This window comes from Coptis chinensis, chromosome 6, assembly GCF_015680905.1.
Source record: "Coptis chinensis isolate HL-2020 chromosome 6, ASM1568090v1, whole genome shotgun sequence".
Taxonomy (NCBI): domain Eukaryota; kingdom Viridiplantae; phylum Streptophyta; class Magnoliopsida; order Ranunculales; family Ranunculaceae; genus Coptis; species Coptis chinensis.
The window spans coordinates 30,644,170-30,668,133 of NC_141461.1; the positions used below are offsets into that span (position 1 = coordinate 30,644,170).

General features: G+C 35.8%; 2 protein-coding genes across 2 annotated transcripts; both read right to left on the reverse strand.

The window, feature by feature from the left end:
* Nucleotides 1-228: 228 nt before the first annotated feature.
* LOC147492549 (putative disease resistance protein At1g61300) lies at nt 229-10,343 on the reverse strand (the record flags this gene model as incomplete). The annotated part of the gene is given in 6 exon segments (XM_086567541.1): nt 229-993; nt 1,097-2,484; nt 3,087-3,106; nt 3,288-3,532; nt 3,534-3,797; nt 9,360-10,343. Coding segments are annotated over 6 exon segments (3,513 nt in total), but the record flags the coding sequence as incomplete, so codon positions are not given.
* Nucleotides 10,344-12,657: 2,314 nt separating this feature from the next.
* On the reverse strand, nt 12,658-18,933 carry LOC147492550 (Transducin/WD40 repeat-like superfamily protein). The gene is made up of 10 exons (XM_086565768.1): nt 18,648-18,933; nt 18,529-18,558; nt 18,155-18,459; nt 18,014-18,077; nt 17,802-17,909; nt 16,338-16,491; nt 15,609-15,698; nt 14,847-14,902; nt 13,492-13,549; nt 12,658-13,088 (listed from the first exon to the last, which is right to left on the reverse strand). Exons 1-10 carry the CDS (start codon nt 18,831-18,833, stop codon nt 12,934-12,936), a joined length of 1,206 nt encoding a protein of 401 aa, XP_086421894.1. The 5' UTR covers nt 18,834-18,933; the 3' UTR covers nt 12,658-12,933.
* Between the last annotated feature and the right edge of the window lie 5,031 nt (nt 18,934-23,964).

Here is a 23,964-nt window from a genome sequence, read left to right on the forward strand (position 1 = left end):
TTAGTTATAATCTAAAAAATAATATAAAAATATTAAGAGGGTTGAATATAATTTCAGTGATGTGAATGAGGTTTTCTAAATTATTTTAAATAATATGAAGCTAATTATAATTTTAGTAAAGTGAGAATTTTTTTGATAAATTGTTTAAAAAAGAGATAGCTGATTAGAATAATTAAGAGAGGTGGTTTTAAAATTGTAAAATAGTGAGATTTGAAATACACACTTCGGTTTAGAATTGTGCCCGGCTATCATATAGTTGTAGAGAGATGCTAAATTATTCCTCTTCATTTCGCAGAATTGCTATGCAAATTCTTTGTCATTTGGCCGCCATAGGCAGAACACGACGAGGCCGAAGTAAATAAATTTGCATGAAGTAGATGGTTAAATTTCTGGAGGTCTGGTGGAATCTGCATCTGCATCTGCATCTTCTGCTTCATGGGAGCCTTCTCTCACTTCCTTGGAATTCCCTGCCTCCATTGCAGCATCTTCTGCTTCATTAGAATTTTCTCTTACCTCTTTGGAATCTCCTACCGTTTCATTCAAATCTTCTAATTCAGCATCTGCATCATTTGCTTCATTGGAACCTTCTCTCACTTCTATGGAATTCCCTGCCTCTGCCTCTGTTGCTGGATCTTCTGCTTCATTGAAACTTTCTCTCACTTCTATGGAATCCCCTGCCTCCGTTGCTGCATCTTCTGTTTCATTAAAAATTTCTCTTACTTCTTTGGAATCCTCTGTCGTTCCATTCAAATCTTCTAATTCAGCATTTGCATCTTCTGCTTCATTGGAACCTTCTCTCACTTCTATGGAATCCCCTGCCTCCGTTGCTGCATCTTCTGCTTCTTTGGAATCCTCTGCCTCTGTTGCTTTATTGTAATCTTCAATCTCCCCTGCCGCTTCATTCAAATCTTCTGATTCAGCATATGCGTCGTCTTTTTTCAAAGCGTCATACTGAGCAAACATGGCATCGGCATCACTGAATTCACGAGTTACCTATAATGTCATCTGGTATGAATTAAAAGAAGCATATTTTGTGCCAAAAAGAAAATTGAGGTGGATGAAACATGAATAAAGAAAACAAGGTTTAGCACTTCACCTCCAAAAGGGTTAGCAAATCGGCCATGATGTTTTGGTCGTCCCACTCCAGCTTATTGAACAACTCGTGGTCCGTAATAGTAAAAGTTTCTAGTTTGGGTACACTGTGAGAACCCAGGGATAGTCTCTTCAAATTCGGGCATTCACCCACAGCTAGAGATTTTGCGGAGGGCCAATCAACAACAAGTGAATCGCTTGCACTGAAACTTGACAGTTTTGGTAAACGGAAAAGACCGAATTCCTTCAGAAGAGGGTGACTGGCCTTGTCTTTCTCTACATCTCCGCTCTCTATATCACTGTCGTCTGGAAACAGTATCTCCAAAGCTGAGCACCATACCACAAACATCCTTTCCAACTTGGAAAGATGTTGAAATACTCTCAATGGGAAGAGGTGCTTCAACTTCATGCAATTTGCAATAAACAGATCTGTTAAATTACGGAAAATTGGAGAAGGTGGCAAGTGACAGAGTCGGGTCCTCCTCCTGGCTGCTTTTGATAGGGTCGATGGCGAGGCCTGCTCCACCCCTTCTCCCTCAAAATCAGGACAAGGTATAAGAGTGACTGACTTGCCGCACTCATGTACTATTAACTCCTTTAATCTAGGGAATGCCACCTCTGAAATTGTTCCATCTCTGAATGCTTCAAAGTTGCTCAAGTATAGAAGTTTTAATGCCACCAAATTACTGAATGCGTAGTTCTCCCTTGTTGCACTGATCATATATTTTAGTTCGTGACATTTTTTAAGTTTAAGACACCTTAAATGGTATTTCAGCTCATCCATTGGATCAAGCTGTACCACACTCTCAAGCCCCTTCCATTCGAGTAGATACAAGAAGTTTGTTTTCGGTAACAATAATAGGATCCAATGTGAAATGGAACTTGATGGGAATGTAAGGATCAAACTTCTCTGGAATTTCCACTTTTTTTTCCAATGGAATCTATCCTTGTATATTGGACTGACCGTAATTCTAAATCTTGTCATCTTTTTCCATGGACTAGCATCATTTTCTGAAATGAATTCGAGATTTTCTACATCATTTCCATCGAATTCTTCTAACCGAAACAACCTTGATATAACTTTCGGTGAGATGGTTGTATTTGGCAGGGAAGTTGGGCGTGTATTTGACAAGTCCAACGACTTTAGACTAGTTAACATTCCCATCTCTTCTGGAAATCTTGTAATTCCAGAAGTATGAAGACAAAGTATTTCTAGGCGGCCGAGATTTTCAACTGGGGATATATTCTTCAGGATATAACAAAGATTCATGCGAAGGGTACGGAGGTTTGTAAGGCTTGAGAGTGATGATGGAAGCAATCTAATATTTGTGCTACTTAAATCTAGAGTCAAAAGGTTTGTCATTTCTTGAAAAAACATAGAAGGAATCTCATCTAAGGGGTTGTTTGTTTTTTTTTGAATTCAGCATTCAGATCCTCTTAAACTTAAGTTTTAAGCATTCAGAGGCTCAAAACTTGTTTGTTTTTTTTAAGTAGTTTAAGCATTAAGTGGTACTTTTAGCATTCAGCATTCAGCACCAAAATTTCTTCTGAATCTTTGAATTTAATACTTGAAACAAAAAAGTCTCTTCTTGTCTTTTTTTAAGAACCCAATCTTAAGAACCCATCTACTTTCCTACCTTAACTTTTATGGTTTCAAAATAGGTTCTTCAAAATTTGATGTTGGCATCACGGGTTTTTTCATTTTTTTTTTGGTGAATGATATCCACTTTGTTAAAAATAGAATTACATATATATATATATATATATATATATATATATATATATATATATATTATGAAAATAAACAAAATATGAAAATAAACCGTTAAAATATATTTGTGAAAGCATATTTTAAATAAATTTATTTATCATTTATTTTTTTTGATAATCCATCTCTTCTCCTCAAATATAATATATATTTTGTTTAACAAGAAATCAAGTTAGTGTTTAAAATAGATAGCATGAGTAAAATTGTCCTAATGATTTATATTCACTCTTCTTGAGCTGTGTTATTCTAACAGTAAAACAAACATGTTTTTAGAATTCAAAGAATCAAAGATTTAGCATTCAGAGGATGAGCCATTCAGCATTCAGCATTCATAGGCTCAGAAAAACAAACGACCCCTAAATCATTAAAGCTATTCAAAGATAAGGTTAAGAGGTTTGGAGCTTTTATCTGAGAGGGGAAATGATACCTGATTTTTGTATCCATCAATGATAATCGCTTGCATTTTTCCAACTCCATATTTGGCCACTCGTCGAAACTTATTTTAGCTTTTACTATAAATTCATTTCCTTGTTCTGATGCAATTGATACTGCCACGTCTCGGACGACATCATGCATCATAATGTGTCCAACGTCGTTTTTCAACAACAAACACGCAGATGTAAGCTTCTCAACTGTGGCCCGCAATCTATTCCTTGCTTCCTCGAAAAGTGTCTACATCTCTAATCAGCTTTTCTCCCATCATGTAACCAAACAGCACATCAGTTGTGATCTCAGAGTCTTCTGGAAACAAACAACAAAGTAAGAAGCACATTTTGGTTGTCTCATTTTGCAGAAAGTTATAGCTCAATCTTATGGAAACTTTGACAGGCTCCATCTCTTCAGAGATTGACTTCTTTAGTTGTGCTAGTGTATCGTCCCAAACAGCAATTTCGTCCTTGTTTCTTAAAGCCAAACCCAAGGTAGTGATTGTTGGAATCTCTTGCGTATTTCTAAATACTAGTGTGTGTGTGCAAAGTGGAGGAGATGAACAAATGGTGTTCTCGCCACTTTAGTGCATAGTAGATAGTCCCACATTGGTTATCCACCACACGGGTAGGGTTCGGGCCCTGGGCTTGGGCTTACTTGTTGTGGGTAGTGGTTTGACCAATAAATTTAAACTTGTTTTGCCTTTTTCTTGGCAAAGAAGTTTAGGTGTTCTATTAGGAGTTGGTCTCTCTTTCTCCTAACCTCTATAAATAGGACTGTGAGTCCATAGAGAAAATAGACTTGATCGAAACTCAACTCGAGAAACGTAAAACTAAAAATCCTTTTCTTCTTCTCTTCTTCCGTCGGCCTTGAGAGAGTTATATTGTCGTTCTAGAGGGTAGTGCGTTCTAGTGCAAAGTCAGTCTTTGTTAACCATTGAATCCTGTGAGGAAGACGCCAATTGTTGCCTTCTTCGCACCATTGGAAGGGGCTTAAATCTTTCCTTAAGACGACCCTAATCCAGCGCCTTGGTTATTCGAGCCATCTTTGTCATTGTTTCTTTATTGCATCGTTCCTTACGTTTCTACTTTAGTTGCCGTGGTTCATACAACTATTCTAACAATCTTAAGGAAAGAGTTTTGTAGTAGAACAAAGGAGAGAGTGCTTTAATAATGACAATCAAAAAGATAAGTATTTTACTTTGAGTTATTGTTTGTGTTATGGGTTATGACTTTAGAAATTTTCTAATAATTTCGTTTTGATAGGGAAACCAATTAAAGATTGAATATTTATTGATCTTTTGTGGTTTATCAAACCCTATATGGTTGTAGATCTTTCTCCTACGTTTGTGGGAGTCAAATATGAGATTTCTATCAAGAAAAACGTCAAAGTTCGTCTTTTTGACAGCTGCGTCACTCGTTACGGAAACTGCCATAACTTTCAGCTCAGAGCTCGGTTTTGCAATCCGCTTTTTGTGTTGGATAGCTGATTCAAAGAGCTTTCCAGTGGTATAAGGCTTGATACCCAATTCTTCATGAGCTGGTTCAGAATTACAGTTCTTTTGAACTGTTTTTTCTAGGAGGAAAATATGGTAATCCGATTTTTCAATCGGTTAGGTATCGTATTCTTTCACTTTTTGCAATTCTTTTGGTTTGATTATATGGTGATATTCTTGCCTTGAGTTGCATGCTAGTTTTTCTTAGGAGGGAAATCCTAAGCTTAAACTTCTTTAATAACCTAGTCAACAAATTATCGTTTATCAATCGAGAAATTAATTGGTTTGACTAGAAGTAGTTTGATATTAATTTTCTTTGTACATATGTAGATGTATGTAGATGGTCTAAGAGAGACCTTAAGATAGTTAATATCAACCACACTCAAATCTTGGATAGTAATTATAATGTATTCAATGCATAATTGCTTATCTTTATTGAGTGAACGCGTGTTGTTAGGACGATGGTTATAATTGTATTGTTGTGAAAATACATGTTAGATGAAGTAACTTGTAGCTTATATCCAATATAGCATATGTTAAAGCTGTGTAGCATGCTAGTTTTGGATATTAATCATCGTGGATTTACTTTAAACTTGATAATAGTTTATTGGTAAATTTTTCTAGTTGAAGACATTAATGGATTGAGCCATTAGATGTTGTGGTAGTACTTTGAGGTCTTGTTGATAGGGTATTCTATCTTACTTGAGCTCATATAAAAAGAGGAGGTGGAGTCCTCGGTTGTTTTGCATATTCAGGTGGCTAGATTTGCTTAAATATTGTATACTTTTTGTTGTGAGGGGTACGGTTAAAGTTTACTTTTCCCCGAACCTATGATATGATATTTACCATGTTTTGGCATAAATGCATTATTTAACATTGACATGAAGTTTAACCATGTCATATATTATTAAGTAATGAGCATCGTTGTCTACGAGAGGAAACAATATGGGAAACAATCAATATCCTCTTAAACCTAATTTAGTCAAGGAGATGTAAGGTAATGGTTTGTCTTCTTAGACAATATCCTCCAGTGACTATTTTAGACAAGGAGATGTAACGCTTGTAGATTGTCTTATTAGGCATTATCCTCCTATGACTATGGATAAATAGCCAAGGTGATGTACAAGTGCGTGGATTGTCTCCCTATGACAGTTGGAATGTTGAATGATGAAAAGAAGGATGATAATGATATTATCTCGGGTAAAACCTTTTTCATCTAATTCTTCTATTCTTTAAAATTCATTTGAATCACTTGTGGATTTCCTTTCATATAGATAGCATGAACATAATATTACTATATTTAATATGATCTAGAATCATAGACTTGAGTAAAGTATATTCTTGTCATAAGAGTGCATTTTATTGTTGTTGTTTCTTTTAGTGTTTGTAGCGGTATAATGTGTTTTGCATGTAAGTTTGATTAGGTTGAGTAACCATTGAACTGTGGGGGGTAGTGACCCATATGCATGACACTGTTTTACCATAGTTCATCTCACAAGATAAATATATATATATATTTTTTTAGACCTAGAATTATCAAGTAGATGTTCATTAGTGAAACTCATAATAGTGATGTTTGTTTTCAGTTGTCATGAGTGATAACAATTTTGTAGATACCACACTATTATTGAATGTCTTATATGCTAATTTTATTTAAGGTTGTGCTTTCTGAGAAATTGGCATAGAGTGGTTGAATGTTCATAATGAACTACATAAGATAATCCCATTATTTCTGCACAAGAAATTTGGAAGACTATCAATGAGTATTTCCACCATTAACGGTGATGGTGTTTATATGTTTCTTAAGGAAGATTCATTAACCTATAAGGAAGTTGTCTATCTATGAGAAGTGTCTTTTTTGAAGGATACAACTCCTCTAAATTGGACTCTTGATTTATTGGGGGATCTATAGGTTGAATTGGATCTTCAAGAGAAAACTAAAACGTGATAGTTGTATTGCAAAATACAATGTTAATAATAATAGCCAAGGGGTTTCAATCAGAGACAAAATTTATACTATTTTGAAACCTTGCTCATATAACTAGAATTTCTTCTACAGAATTCTAAAGACTCTAGTTGAGTAGTTGTGCGGAACTACAATACCAAGTAGTACCAGGTGATGAGCTGAAGGTATACAATTTAGTTAAATCTTTGTATGAGTTGATTCAAGCGCCTATAAATGGCATGAGCAATTCAACAACATATTAGTGTCATATGGATGTCAAAGTACCGTTGTTGATAAAAAAAAAAAAAATGTGTACTTTCTTTAGAGCAAAGCAAGACATATGTGTTAATCTCTCTTTGTTTAGATGATTTAATATCATGAGTGCTAGCATTGAGAATGTGTATGAGACAGAGAAATTCCTATTTGAAACACGCCATAAACCGTCATTGAAAATGATAGTTTATTATGTTGTTAAACTTATTTCTGTAAGTGCTATATTCAGTTGTCAAGATATTGACATTTGAATATGGTTGAAAACCTGGCCGTACCTTAAACCGGACCGCCGGATGGTATAGGGAATTTCGGGCACTACTTAATTGAATGACCGTGAATATAGGAATTAAAACTCATGTTGGTCTCATTATATTGTTATAGCACTTAGTAGAAATATTTTTCATTGAAAAGTATGGATATTATGATAGTAAGCATGTGTTAACACCTTTTGTGGCAAATATCCATCTTATGAAAAATAATCTCATTGTGTTTTCTCATACTAAATATGTCAATATCAATGGTAGCCAATTGTACTTGATGGATAATGCATGTGAGACATGACATTGCCTACATTAATGGCATACCGAAATGATAACCCATTGTATCCTTATAAGGAACTTTGATGTATATTGTCGGATTATCCAAGTACTATAAGCGAGCCATTGATTATGGATCGATATTTAGTAGATTTCCATCATTGTTAGAAGGGTAATATGTTATAAACTGGATCCAAAGAATGTTTATGTGTTTACCTTTGGTGGAAATTGAGTGTCTTGGATATCATCCAAGTTTAATCGCCTTTAGAAAAGGCATGTGATGATCTTTGAGTGGGTTAGCAACCTCTTGGCAAATCTTCCCATTGGCTCTAATGACCTCCTAATGTGTATATGCTTTAAAACTGTCTCATTGCAATAGCTAAGACATGTTAACTTATGTGCAATGGGAAAAGAATACATGTAAGTTGAGATATAACTTAATCAAGCAACCGCTAGAGATTATGTTAGGTTGGACTCGTTTGGCCACATGTCTAACCGCACCACTTCTTTGGAGGCAAGTGGTTATATCGTCGAGGGGATGGGACTTTTTGCCTTAGATAGAGGGCTTACATCGACGGCAACCCCACCCATGTGATTGGAGATCCCATGAAGTAGGTTTAAAGGGAAAAACAAGTCACCTCGCCGCCCGGTATGCTATTGTCTTTCTTTGAGACGCCCCACCCTATGACTAGATAGCATTATTGTATACTTTGTATAACTTGAATAGCAATGAGAAAAGGCTGAAGTTATTTTACTCTTAATGGAATCCATAGTCCATTATTTTTATGAGATAGTGTATTCTAACCGCTATGTACACTTGATGGATATCCACCACGTGAATGTAGAACTGGTCGGTTCTTATGAGTATTCGTGCAAGTACTCACAGAGCATTCACATAACACAAAGGCGTAAGGGCCAAAGCATTAAACACCGCAGTAAACGGGCATATAATGAAAGAGCAATGTGGGTGCATGTCCTCTATTTTACTACAAGGGAATGTTGGTTCAAAATTTTTTAATCCACCACTTTCACGATTATAAGACATGTTACCCTATGGACCGGTTCAAGCCCGTAAAAGCACCACCAATTATCTTATGCATTGTTTTTCGATTCTCTCCCGGCATTTTCGTTAACCCATTTCTTTTGTAATATCCTATTCCCAAAATAGTGGGGACTATTAGTATTTTGAAATAGTGGGGGATTGTTGGAATCTCTTGTGTATTTCTAAATACTAGTGTGTGTGTGTGCAAAGTGGAGGAGATGAACAAATGGTATTCTCGCCACTTTAGTGCATAGTAGATAGTCCCACATTGGTTATCCACCACATCGGGTAGGGTTCGGGCCTGGGCTTGGGCTTACTGTTGTGGGTAGTGGTTTGACCAATAGCCTAAACTTGTTTTGCCTTTTTCTTGAAAGCAAACAAGTTTGAGTGTTCTATTAGGAGTTGGTCTCTCTTTCTCCTAACCTCTATAAATAGGATTTGTGAGTCCATAGAGAAAATAGACTTGATCGAACTCAACTCGAGAAACGTAAAACTAAAACCATCCCTTTTCTTCTTCTCTTCTTCTTCCCGCCACCGCCGAGGAGAGAGTTATATTGCCGTTTCTAGAGGTAGTCCGTTTCTAGTGCAAAGTCATTTGCTTTGTTAACCATTGAATCCTCGTGGAGGAAGGCGCCATTGTTGCCTTTCTCGCACCATTGGAAGGGGCTTAAATCTTTCCTTAAGGATGTTCTAATCCGCGCCTTGGTTATTCCCGCCATCTTTGTCATTGTTTCTTTATTGCTACTGTTCCTTCTGTTCTACTTTAGTTGCTGTGTTCATACAACTATTCTAACAGTGATTGCTAAGGGCAAACCTTTACATTCATTTAGAATTTCTCTAGCAGCCGTTTTGAAAGGAGCCAAGTCGACCACAACACCAGCTTTACTTCGAAATAGATTCCATGAGTCTACTTCCGATAAGACTCTAACTTCAATCTTTTTGTCCATTTTCATTCTTTCGCACACTTCTTGGATCCTTGTTGTGAAAATAACCTTGCAGCGATTTCCCACATTTTTGTAAGGAATGCCTACTTTAATGAAGTCCATAGGCTCCCATACATCATCCAAGAGCAAAAGAGTCTTTTTCCCTTGTTTAAGTCTCTTCGACAGTTTTGCTGCTCTTATAGAAACATCTTCATCTCCTACTTCAAATTTTAGGTCCAATCTCTGTGCAATAGCATCTTGGATCTTTATCAAGCTGGGATTCTGAGACACGACAACCATCACAAACTCATCAAAGAGTTTCTCCTCTTTCAGTTGTGCCATTATTTCTTTCATCAACACGGTCTTGCCAACTCCCGGCATCCCATATATCCCGACTAAGCTGTTTTCATCAGTTGTCACTGCCGCAATGACTTCCGATTTACTCGCCTCCCTTGATGCAAAAGTTTCAAAATCAACAACAGGCTCATGTCCAAAGCTTTGAGCACGCTTTGGGTCGGACACAATGTCGCCAAACTTAGACCTCTCTACCAAGAGTTGCTGGATGTCTACAATCTTCTTTGCTGCTTGTCTACCAAGACTGAAACGAGAGCAACTAAACCACCCTTCCCACCAGCTATTAATATGTCCTGCTTCACTATTTAGCTGTGTTGCCTCTTCAAATAAACGATCTGCCTGTCGCAGCCATGTCTCCACAGTGTTCCTTATCAAATGGTTATTATTCTGTGCTGCATCGACCAAGGACCGAACATCTCTTCTATTTGCTTCTAGTGCAGCAATATTGTCACCGAGGTTTTTATATTTCTTTTGAAACGGAAAATATAATTAAGCAGACGTTCACCATGAGTAATAAAAGACTTGGCCACTTCTCCAGTAACGGGCTCCATTGTAGTTATCTGGTGTGATTAAGAACTACAAAGAATACAAATGATGAAATGGAAGAATGTTTGGAAAGGAAGAGCTTATTAGTTGTTTGCTTGATGAGATATACATATTTGCCGAAACTCTATTTTGCTTTAAAGAACTAATATTTGCTTTAAATGCGGAATGTATAACTAGCAACTGAGGGCATCACCAATGGGACCTCTATATGGTTTTCTATCTTCAAATTTAAAAGAACAATATGAAAATGGGCTTCCAATGCAAGCTCTATGTGGCTCTCTTTAGAGCATCTCTAGGTGGTGGTAGCATACTCTTCAAATTTGAAGAATTTAAAGAAGAATCCAGAAGCAAATTTCATTCGACCAACTCAGGTGGTTTGCAAATTTAATGGTCGCAAAATTCATTGGAGATGACCCTGGCGACATTATCACTATCACGCCGCCCAAGATATCCTTTGCCGCCGCGACACCCCATGCCGCCCAAATTCAAAAAAACTCACGCTGACATTCCCAACCGCCGCACCAAATTGAAAAAAAAAAAAAAATAACTTTGTGCGACATTAGTAGTGGACGCGTGGTGGTGTTGGTCAAAGTCAAAAAACTTGGGCGACAAAACGGTAGCGACATTACTATTATCGCTCGCGATCCGCATCCAAACCTCCGGATTTCGCGAGTAACAAGAATGCGAAAGGGCGGGTTATCGCGACCACCTAGAGTTGGAATTCCGGAAAATTCCGACGCATTTTTTCAAATTTGAAGAATGCGACCACGGATACGTCCACCTAGAAATGCTCTTAGTTATCATCCTTTAAAAATGTCTCTATTCCTATCACATTTATTGAGGTCCGGTCCGTTTTGTTTTGTGACTTAAACAGAAATACGTCTAAAAACATTTCAATGGGTGAAAACTCAACGTAGTTGGTAGAAGGGGTTTCTGGAATGGGTAACTTCCATGTTCGAATCCCACGCCCAGCTGGAATTGTATAAAAAAAAAAATTTAACTGTTTTGAGTTACAAAAGGCTGGAATTGTAGAAATAAAAAAAATGTTCTTGCTAAGAGTTGAACCCACACCGTGCCCACCCTCGAGATTATTCTGGTCACAAACTTTGCCACTAGTCCATTGAAAACCAGATTCTCATTGCCTTTGGATTTTAATTTTGATTATAAAAGTTGCGTTGATTTAGAGATCCTTCATACCCAGTCTCTTCTTCAACCTCACATTTAAAATGGTGATGTGGCTCTCTATTTTGAGGGCCTACATTGGTGATGCCCTGACCAGTTAATTTATAGGACTCAAAAGGAGATGAATGAACACAATAAGGATAACGATAACGATGGAGCCATTACTTTCGCTGAATATCTCCCACGATTTTCCGATGAAGATATAGGTAGGTACTAGGTGCATATGCGTGCTCCATTCTTTGTAAAATTTATCTTCGAATCCATAGTAAAAGGAAGCAACATGACCCGCAATGAAATCATTAACCATTAGATGGTAGAAGATAAACTGAAAAAAGTTGTAATTAGTGTACTTTTGCCTGATTGAATTTTTTTTGGAACCAGCTAGTTAAAAAAAAAATGAGTTTTTTTTCTTTTTATTTTTTATATGTTTGATTGTGCGGGTTGGCTCACCCTCACTCAATTTTTTGGCTCCGCCACTGCCCATAACTATGTTCTGTTTCGGGCCGATTGCATGCCACCTTACTTGTGTACTAATGTGGCTACTACAATAGATACCATTCAATTGCTACAACCACAGTCGGCAAAGCAAGCTGGATCTATAGAAGTGGAACATGTACAGATAGGAAAGCAATTTAACGTTGAAGGTCATCATAGAAGGCAATAATGGTGCTGTCTTCAAAACACTCAAGTCAAGTGTGGAATGGAGGATGTGTAATTTCTCAAACAGTCCACGATAATGTCAATTTTTTCCCAATTAGGTACATATCAGCACCAAACCACAGTTTACCAGCAACTAATAGAGTTATGTCAGGCTGACATTGATCGAATTGGGAACAACTTGACATTATCTTGGTCTGTTTGGGAAATTACTGATGGAGAATCAACCACTAGTGAACTAATCCTGTAATTTTAGACATGTTTCAAAGTCCCTTAATAGTAAGTCCTATGAATTGGCTAAGAAGGTCAGGATTAGTTCCAATAGGAAAGTTAATTGTGAGGACTGAGGACCCTATATTCTCACTTCGTGTGGCTGAACCGAATTAGGACTTTAACCTAGCCAGAGAGCAATGGATCATGCTTACCAAACGGGGACTTGGAAGATTACTAACTAAAATAGAAATATAGCCCCAAGATTACAATCACTATGTTTTAATTTGATAAACACATACAAACAAAAAAACAACAAAAAATACCCTGTAAGGTAAACATCAAAATTTTGCCACTTTGACAGAACTGCAGATTCCGCTTGAAAGTGTCCAACGGAATCCAATGTGATCTAATAAAACTTGCCGCCATCACACCCTCTGCTTTCTCACTCATAAGTGCACCAAGTATGGTTGATAAGCATAGATTAATCATCTTCCTCTTCGACTATCTTCTTACTCTTCTTCTTGGACTTGAGTTTTTTGTCTCCCTTTTTCCTTTTCACTGGAGGGGATGCATCAACTTCATTCTGGTTCAACTGTGCCTCATCTGACAGTGCATCCACTGCAATACCAGTTGTTCCTGTTTGGCAATCGAAGCAAATAAACAGGTAATAATGTTTGCTAAGCAAAACACGATCCTCCTATCATCCTAGGTCTAACTAAAACGAATGAACTGACAAATTAGGAGCAAAAAACACAATCAAAATTATCAATTGAATTGACTTATGGTTTGGTTCTCGTTTTTCCAGACAAGTTTGGCCCTGTACGACATACCACCACGATTTCCAAAAATAACATTTGTGCAATGAAGTGCAGAAAGTGAAAAATAACTGCAAAAATTGAGCAATCCCATCTCACTAAACAGGGAAAATGAAATTTGGATGAGATGACTCCACACATTTAAGAAGAGGTTTTCTTGATGTTTATGCTGATGCTAATAGACATGAAAATATTTCTAAGATACACATAACAGAAGCACCAACCTAGGTCAGAGAAATTTGAATCAATTACAACATTCGTGAGATGCTGCTTCAAGAAAACCTGCAACCAATTCCACATACTGTAAAAACAGTATTATCTGACAAGTTCATACACAATGTAATAGTGAGAAAAAAAAATTAGCTAACAATTTACAGCTCCCACTCATTTGCTTTAAGAGATCTACGTATTTGTCACAGCAGCTAAAATAAATTAAATTACTAGTACCTCACAAGTTAATGAAACAATTGCTTAAAGAGCTTGGCCCTAAATGCATAATACCAAGGACAAAGTTTCTTTTAAATCCATGACATGGATAAAAAGTTGATAATAATACTTCTTAATGGCAAGCACAAAATGAATTTTATTTGATTATAAAAAAAGTAAAGTGTAGTAAAGTCTAATTACGAACCGCAAGATAACAATAAATTATTCCAAAATAAGGTTACCCCACCCAAAAATAAAACACATTCGAATGTCTGAGGATGCTTATTTCCGCAATAAAGATCTTGCATCTCAAGTAATTTGTTAAATGAGGACTAGGGGGGATATCCTATGGCTCCTTTCTTTCCACAACCTCCAACATATAGCGTGACGTAGTAACTTCCAAAACTTATTAGCAAGGATTGAAAGATGAGAAATCTCCAACCTGTATTTTGTAAGTTGTCCAACAAGAAGTCATCATAAGCGGTACTACATTTAAAGCTTTTCAAGAACAAGTCCCAGATAGAATGTCTGTTGACTGGTCTAAATACCTAATTCCAAAACAATAGATTGCTTCATACGGTTTCTTATCCCACTAGAACTAAGGTGAGGTTGTTTGGAAAAAAATGGAGCAAGGCCGCATACCTTTGGGGTCATCAGCCTAGACGTGTTGGTCTTCCTGATAATACTTAAGTGAAGGTGGAGGTCCTATCTCACCAACAAAGCAACTAAACCATCAAAATCCCAATAATTGAGTGCCTATCTAAGATCGATATCCATGATATCATTTTGCACAACAAATATTTAGATACTATTTACAGTGGTTCATACATTCCAACGTGAATTGGATGAGTTAAACTAAACTTAATTGGAGGGATAATTATATCTCGCAGCAAATACAGATCAATTCATTTGAGAGGTTGAGAATATAGTGACATACATGATACATCACATCCCTATTACCGTCAATCAAATTATAAAAGATATTTGCAACAAAAATATCACCAATCCAATGTTTTAACCATGTGATGAAGTAGATAACTTGCCCAAATAATAAGAGGCCATAAATCCTGGAGCTCTTTACAATTGGTGCAAAAGTAGCACTTTCAAAATCCTCCTAAAATGCTTAACAAAGTGACAAATTCAGCATACTCACCGCTGAAAGAAGTTGCCGTGTCTTTACATCCCAAACACGTAAATAGCGATCCAGTCCTAGATGACAAATTGAGTTCTTCAGTATACGAGAATTAAGAGAGAATCTACTACAAAGTATAGAACCCTAACTTTCAGAGTAAGCACTTTACTGAAATATGCACCCACAAAACCCTCAAATAAGCAAAGAAATTTATGACTTTAATGAGTATGCCAACGGAGACACATTAGATGATAAATATCCATTTCTGCAAAGAGTGTTCTTATCCAAACATATGGACAGCAATAAAAATTATAAGGCAGGATACTTTCATGCATTCTTTGATGCCCTAGGATGACTTTGTACAAGGAACAGAAACTATTAAAGCCCTGTTAGCTACTCCGCATACTCGATGAATATATTTTAACACTCGCTACAATGCAGATGATATTGATGGTCGAAAACAGTTTTCTTTATATCCAGAGCAAAAATGTTAATGGGTCCAGCTATTAGATAAAGAACAATGTTTTCTGATTGCAAGTCAGAGAGAAATTAATCTTCATGAAATGTTTTCAGTCAACCAAGCATCCATTTACATCTCACACCTAGATGATCTAGATATACAAAATACTATCAACTTCAAGATACGTAAGTCACATTGACACAGATACGTGTTTCAGTGTTCGACAAGGATAAGGCATACAAGTAGGACACAGGACACAACTATATATATATATATATAAAAAAAAAAAAAAAAAAAAAACCTATTACTATAAATGAACTAACCAACTGAAACGATCAATGGAATCTCTGGATGCCGTACTATGGATCTAATGCTCCCCGAGCACTTCCCCAGAAAGCATCCTAACAATTTGCCTGTAATAAAAAAGAATGATTAATCTATTTGGTTGTCATGTTCCTACCAAAGAACTCTAGAGGCTCATGAAATCACCAGCATGATATCAATTAACTTTATAATCTAATTTCCTTAAAATAAGATTTATTACAAAACCAGATAAATAGCTCCAACATTTACTTTTCTATGGTTTTATCCCTCAAAACACTGTAATTACAAGTGGGGCCCATATGAAGCAATAAAAAAGAAAGATACAAAAGAACAACGGGAAGTAGAAATCACAATGTTTGCAATAACAATGATGGGCTTCAGGCCTATGCCTAAACTAATACTTCCTTGAAGCTTACGTTTTTGCCTCATTTAACCAATCCGCTTAGGAGCACTTCCTAGTATTATTTTTTTCTTCAGGGCTGTAGTAAACATTTGTATCAACTTGGACAAGAACCATTGTAACAAAATGTTCTGTTTTTTGCTTTGTTTGTTCTCCTCTTTTCTTTGTAGTAAAGAAAGAATTATAAGTTACAGCCACAACTGCAAATTTCTTTTTCTTTTCTTTTGAGAAGCAACCACAAAGAATTGCAATTACCAGTAGGAATAAAGATAAATGGGGGTAAACAAAGAAGCCTGAATTCTCTTGCTTCAAAATTTGGAATGTGTACCTGTTCGGATATCTATAGAAGCAAGGTCACCCGATCCAGTTCCTATATATATTGTATGTCCATCTATATCCTCAGTGACTGCTTTAATAGGAGCCTCCCGAAAATCAACAGAAATTACAGGTCTTCTCTGTGCAGAAATGTCATAGAGACGAACCTGTAAAATGTCTGAAGAGTCATTATCAACCAAGTAACTATAGAAGAAGCACCATTTCAATTGATATTATTACATACAAATCAACTTAGTTAATCCACTGCGTCATTTCAGCATTAAATCATAATACAAGCCGCAGAACAACCAATAGGATCAATTTCATGGGTATGAGACCTGTTCGCGTGAAAGACAAAACCAATTCATTTACCTCAGCATGTAGTTGTTTAAACATTAAAGTGTGAGGGCTACATATTTGACTTGCTAAAGCCAAGAGTATAAACCAACATGTTACATGTAGGAGGTATCATGAACAAGCTTTTAAATAATTAGAAAGAGTGAGGGGGAAAACTTCTACCTATTCCAAAATTTAAATTAACATCCAAATTCATGAAAAACAAGACTACATCCATACATAGTGCACAAACCCACCTTTCACCTGATTAACTGATTTAATACACCTCATAACCTGCATGGCTCCATGTAATTTGTTTTTAGCGGATTTGATGCTTTATAACAAAAGAGCCACAAACTCCCCCAAACCTAAGCGACAGCCCTAGCACACTTTGTTGCTAATTAGTTTAACACAAACCAGTTGTCGTATCGGAAATCTTTTTTTTTTTTTAACTATGATTACAAATAAGTTTTTCTTTTACATTTTCCTGTGTCAAAAGTACCATTTTTGTGGAACTTAATTTTTTAAACACCATCATACCAAACATGACAGTCACCTGCTAGCACATTAACAGGACTCCTGTATTTTACATCCATCAATTATTATTTTTTAGCTCGGCAAAACCACCACATTAAAAAGTAAAGACGTGGATTATGACGTCTGATACCTTGTACCATGTGTCCATGTCCATGACATGGTCTTAGCTTCTTCTCAAATACTTTGATTCATGAGCTGGACTTAGCTAAAAATGTAAAAACCTAATATACCACAATGATTCATGAGCTGAACTTGGCTAAAAAGCTAAAATACCAAACTATATTTTATGTAATGCTTCATATATCGACATGTCAGTCTCATGGCTTTCCAAGTACCCTCGTACCCATGTCCATGACCAACACAATTGTGTATGTCTTCTCCACAACATAGTCATAGAATAGCTTTGAGTCGTGAACAAATAGAGAGCATATTGGCCCTCAAAATAGCAATGCAAAAAAACTGTACATGAAAAAACATTCTAGAATCTACCCAGGATTCCATATGCATAGATAATAGCAACAAGCAATTAACAGGGAGTTATCAACAGCAGATATCAATCAAAACATTTCACAGTAATCCTAGTGAAACTAGTGGAGATAGACACCTGATGATTATCGGTACCAGCTACAATTTTATGATGATCTTCTTTATTAAGGAACGTTGCAGCAGTGAAACAAGTAGGAGTGAATATACCAAGGCTGCTCTTTGGAGGCTTCATAAAGGCAAAACAACAAAACAGCATCAGATAGCTTTACTTCAAAACTAAGAAATTAGAAAAACAGGTGTATCTTAAAGTAGTAATAGTATATAACTTACAGCTTTTGAACTCCAAGTCTTACTACGTGTTTCAAGATCCCAAAGATTAACTTCAACACCCTTCCTGTGATATAAACAAGTTAAAACCATCAATGCAGAATAATAATTTACACTTGTGGGAACGAAATATCAAGAACTTACCCTCCAAATAATGCCTGGCTTTCATTTCCATGGACAGCAGAACATAAAACTTCACCAGAAGAACACACATTCCAGGTCGTAACAGAATCATTACACGTAGAATCCTCACTAGGTGTTTTATCCACTTCAAGTGACCTTAAAGCCGCATTTCCTTTCCTAGTACACGTAACCAATGTGCACTCCCTAGACAATGAGTCCGTTGGGTCTTTTTTGAATAAATGAAGAGCAACAATAGGATCTTCCACACCGTTTTCAATTATTCTAGACGAGTGAATATCTCCATTTAAAGGATTAACCAATTCAATCTGTATAATTAATTAATTAGTAAAATACATATAAACCCACAAAATAAAATAAAATGAAACATTACTTACATGACCATTTTTTCTTGCAACAGCTAGCAACTGCAATGAAGAAGAAGAAAAAGAGGTTAAAAATTATATGTCAAGTGAGTTGAGTTAAGTCAAAAGTGAAAGTGAATTGATATACGGACGGGGTTAAATTTGGAGTCGTTGAGAGAAGCGGAGAGAATAGAATTAGAAGAATCAGGGTGGCCCCACGTTTCAACAATTTTAGGACTAGTACTAGCATATGACGATTGGATGGCTTTGATTAGACCAAGTACGTCAAATGTTAAAGCTCTTATTACTGGACAATCTCGACTCTCCACCGCCGCCATTTTATTTTCTAAGGATGAGAGGAGCAGGAGCGAGTTAGGTAAAACCCAGGCCCACGTCAATTCTTTGGAGTGACCACTTTTTGTGTTTTTGTTTTATTTTTACATAAAACTAGGTTTAAACTTATTCCAGTCTTTATTAGCCCAAACCCCATTGACTTTATGAATTACGTCTAAAAAGCCCACCCAGTTTTTTTAAGTGTGAAATAAAAGTTCCATTTTTGCTAAGTTGTGAGAAAAAACCAACGGTACCTTATTTATTTTTTCAAAATACCGTATATACCCTTTTATATGAAACTTGTTACTCAATTCAGGTTTTTATTATCGTGAATTTGGAAAGAAATTGCTGATGGTGATTTCTCATATCATGAATTTGGAATGAAATTGAGATCATGTTTTCTCCTTTCTCCTTTTGACGGTTAACTAGGTATTTTTTAGATAAATTTTTTCATTATATAATAATACCTGCACTCTTTTGAAAGATGGAATTGTTGTAATTTATAGTTTTATTTCAATTTTGTGTAGGAAGGATTTCATTGTTCTTACAATTATATCCTACAAAAATTTGACTCTTGCGAGTCATATTGGTCCGTCTTCGTCAATTATGGAGAGTTAAATCCATCGTGCTTTGATATTTTTTCACTCACGATGGAAAATCATTTGTTATACAAAATGATGCAGAGCTTCAATCTTTAGCGTGCTACAGTTTTGCAAAGGGCTTCTCTACATTTAACATTGACGTTTCTTTGAAACTTGTTGTGTTCTTATGGAGTAGGTGAGAGTAGTACATCTGGTGGTAGTTCTTCTAATTCTTATAGTAGCTCTTGTGCTTCTGGTAGTATTGTCAGTGAAAGAGTGCCTACTAAAGAATTGAGGAGTAGATTGTGGGCTTTTAATCTCAAACATGTTGGTCAAACATTTGTTGATGTTAATGATTTCCATGTTAAAGTATTGCAATATTCTATTGAGACTGGGTATAAATATCAGTTTTCAAAGAATGATCCGAGGAGAGTTACCGTTTATTGTGCTAATATGGAGAGTACTGGTTGTTCGTGGCGTGTACATGTAGTTTCTGAGTTTGACTCTTTTGTGATAAAAACTATGTATTCTGAGCACTCTTGTGGATTCGTCTACAAAGATGTTAATAGTTGTTTGATGTCGACAAAGCTAGTAGAAAATCTTATTTTAGAGATTGTGTGCGGTACGGTATGCCTTTGGTAAAGCCAAAATATTTGATGACTACATTGAAGACTGACTACGTATATGGGATTGACATTACATATTCCTATGCGTATATATGGCTAAAAAGAAGGGTTTGGAGGAGATTCTTGATATAGATGGACTGTGTTTTCACCAGTTGCTTAAATGGTTGAAGAATGCAATCGTAGAAAGTAATCCTGGAAGTCGTGCTATTATGGATATTGACTCTGCGAAAAAGTTTGAAAGAATGTTCATATGTTTTGAGGCTTCCAGCCAGTGTTCTAAAAAACGCTAGGCGGTAGTCGGGCGGTGGGAGAGCGCCTAGGCCTTCTAGGCAGTGCCTAAACGGGCTAGGCGCTAGGCAGTTTTTTTTTCCAATATATATATAGTAATACACACATATACTATAAGAAATGAAGAAAATCATTTACCATAACTCAAAAAATAAACACAAACAAAGACACTTATTACAAAAATGTGTAATAGTTGAAGAATATTGACTTCATATAAAAACATACTCTTTGTTATAGTGGCATATAATTTACATTAGACTTAAGTCTTTTAAACTCATTCAAATCTTAAGCCTACACGGGCCTTTATTTTTCGACATTTAATCATTCAAAAAAAAAAAAAGACTGGACCGCCTAGACCCGCCTAGCCTGCCTAATCGGTCTGCCTAGACCCGCCTAGTCGGTCCACTGATTTTTTAAATGACTAGGGCCTAGGCGAGTCGGTTGGGCACCGCCTAGCGCCTAGAGACCGCCTAAACTGATTTTTAGAACAATGGAGTTCCAGCTATGGTTTTAACCATTAATTGTCGTCCTATGATGTACTTAGATGGTACTTTTTTTAAGAATAAGCATAAGGGATGCTTGTTAGCTGCAAACGCCAAAAATGGAAATCAAAGTAGTATATCATATCGTTTAGAATGCATTGATTATTTGTTATCTATATAATCGTGAAATAGTATTATATTGTTATTGAGAAGCTTAGCTAGTAATAATGTTTGTTACTGCATATTAAACTAACCATTTTTATTTTTATTTTCTATTTTGGTTATTCTTGAAGGGATGTTTCTGTTGGCCATTGCTATAGTGGTTAGTGAAACTTATGCAAACTGGTTTTGGTTCCTAGAACAGTTGAAACTTATTATTTCAAGTGATAGAATTTTGACATTTTTTAGTGATCGACATGTTGGATTTTTAAGTGATCAGTATACAACAGATTTTGTACAACAGATCTTACAATGAATGTGGCCTTAGCTTACAATACATCAAATCCTAAGGTCCTCAAGAGAGTCCAGCTTTCATAATTTACTCTCAAAAATTGAAAATAACGGCTCGGCTCAACTAATGGGCAAGCAAACCATTAACCAAACTCTCTCCTCTCTCTCTCTCTCTCTCTCTTCCATTCGTTAAAAAAAATCTACCAAAAATTCGGTGCTCACAGACACACTATCTTCTAGTTTACACTTTTTTAGGACAACCTACACTTTCATTTACAAGATTTATTAAGATTTTCAATTTGATTTTTTTTTTTGTTTCCTTTAATTTACTTGTATTATATTTTTTTTATTCTTTATAGTGTTTTAGTTATGATTTATTTATTTTTATTTTTCTTCTTTTCTTAATTTAAAGAAATAAGCAATATTTGAGATAAACAAAATTAGTTGAGTTTTTGGATTATTAAGTGACTAATCACTAACATTTTACTACAGGTGCGGTGTTGTTAAAAATGGAAGAATTATGTACATAATTGTTTGAAGATATGAGGCAGGTCACCAGATTTCCTGATGAGGATGATGAACATAATATTCAAACACTATTTGTGGGCATGGGGTTTGATTCAAGCGAGGAGGCGAAAGAATACTACGAAAAGTATGGTCTTAGCAATGGGTTTTCAATCATTAAAAGATCGTCTAACAAATCATAACAAATCATGGAGTAATTGTGATAAAGTGACAAACATATCTTTTGCATGCTCGCATTTCGGGTCTTACAAAAAAAAAGTTTAATGAGGAGGTGTCAAGGCCATGATTGAATACCTACCTCAACACAAAGAGGGGAATGCAAAGCACAAATGTATATTAAGCTCATTCGAACCACAATGAAATGGGAGGTTAGGAAGTTTTGTGACGAGCATATATAATCACTCTTTTGTATCACCCTAAAAAAGAAACCACCTAAAGCCAAATCGAAAAATGTCCGATGCAGTGAAAGGTATGGTTGAGCGTTTTTATGACTGGACAACCTGGACTCATCATTTACTTTTTTTTGTGTATTCAGAAATACAATTTTTTTAAGAAAGGGCAAAAAAGAATTCTTGGGGTTTAAGCGACAGAAGAGAGAAGCAAGAGAGAGCTCTTATTAATGGACAACTTGGACTCTCCATCGCTGCTATTGTTCGAGGCATATTTATTTTTTAGTGTATTAGAAATAAATATTTTAGGCCGGGTTTAAGTGGCACAAGAGAAAGCTCGTTGCTTTGAAAAGGATGAGTGACGCGAGAAAGAGCAGGGTTAACTAATTGGGTTGGATATGGGTCACCCACAGCCCAGCCCAGCCCAGGTTGTTTCTCTCTAACTATATAGTAGCCTCTGAGTGCTGAATCCTGAATTGGCCCATGCTCTGATTGTTGAACTCAGAAAAATATGTTTGTTTTCTGTCAAGTGAACTAACCTATGAATGCTAAATACAAATCATTTTGCCCACTTTACCCTTGTGTTTCTATCAAATTATTTGGATTTGAAATTTGTATGTATTTTGATTGTAGAAGCTACATACGAGGATGAAACTCAACAAGCTATGATATTTAGTAAGACTTTGATACAATCTAAATAAAGCATATCATAGTAATTTTAAAAATTAAAATTGATTTCGTTTTTTACATTAATTTTCAATTTTGAAGTGTAATTTTTTGTTTGGTTGTAACATGTAAAGGCCCTTGACAAAAAAGATGTGATGGGTCTAGCTGTAGCAAAGAATAATACCCAACATACTGAGTTTTGTGTAGTCCTTGCTACTACTACATCAATTCTTTGTCTTAAACCTACCAACACTGGTTAGTTTCAAAACAACTCCTCACTCTCTATTTCTCTCTCGATCTCTCCCTCTTGCGGCTATTAGAGAACTTTCTCTCTATATATATGCTATGTCTAAATAGAATAGATGAGTTTGGGAAGATGAATGACATGTTTGTCATGATGCTTCGACAAGAATAAAAAATTCAACATGAATTTTGTTGTGGAACGCTAAAGACGTTTTGCCGCTGAATGGACTCTTGGAAAACAAACAACAATCGAAACCACTAAACGCTGAAAACAAATGTTTCAGCGCCTCTTAATGCTGAAAAATGAAAAAACAAACAACCACTAAATAATTGGACGGTTCTCAGGGGCGGCTCAAGGCAATCGGGGCCCTAAGCAAAGTTCAAATATGGGGTCTTCTAGTATTAATATATACCAATAAAATTGTTGCATCTTATGGATTTGTGTACGTTCTTTTATATGAATGCAAACCTCAATTTATTTAACAAAAAAAATTAAAAGATAACAATTATTGTAAAAATTGATCCCAACATTTTTTTTTCTTTCTTGAATAGTCATCTCATAAACTTGAAACTTCAATAGATTTATTTAACGAAAAAATGCATAAGAGAGAGAAGAAGAATTCTACACCAAATAAAACAATATATATGGAAAGAATGGGGGATTATAAGGAAAAACCAAACAAGACAAAAGAATGATAGAGGTAAGGTTAAAGTGTTGGCTTTAATGCCTTGCTCATATATATTTGATTATTTGTTTTAGAGTGATGAAGAACTTTAATAAATTATAGAGGCGTGTATGTTTTTTTTGTTGGAGAATTCGAAAATGCGAAAGAAACAAAGGGGTTTAACGTGATTTTCTAGTTTCTAATTTTCCAATGTAAAAATA

Coding starts and splice junctions, on each gene's coding strand:
- LOC147492550 (XM_086565768.1), bottom strand. CDS start 18,833: ATGGCGGCGGTGGAGAGTCGAGATTGTCCAGTAATAAGAGCTTTAACA. Junction 18,559..18,647: donor ACGACTCCAAATTTAACCCC/GTCCGTATATCA, acceptor TCTTCATTGCAG/TTGCTAGCTGTTGCAAGAAA. Junction 18,078..18,154: donor AGCCAGGCATTATTTGGAGG/GTAAGTTCTTGA, acceptor TTTATATCACAG/GAAGGGTGTTGAAGTTAATC.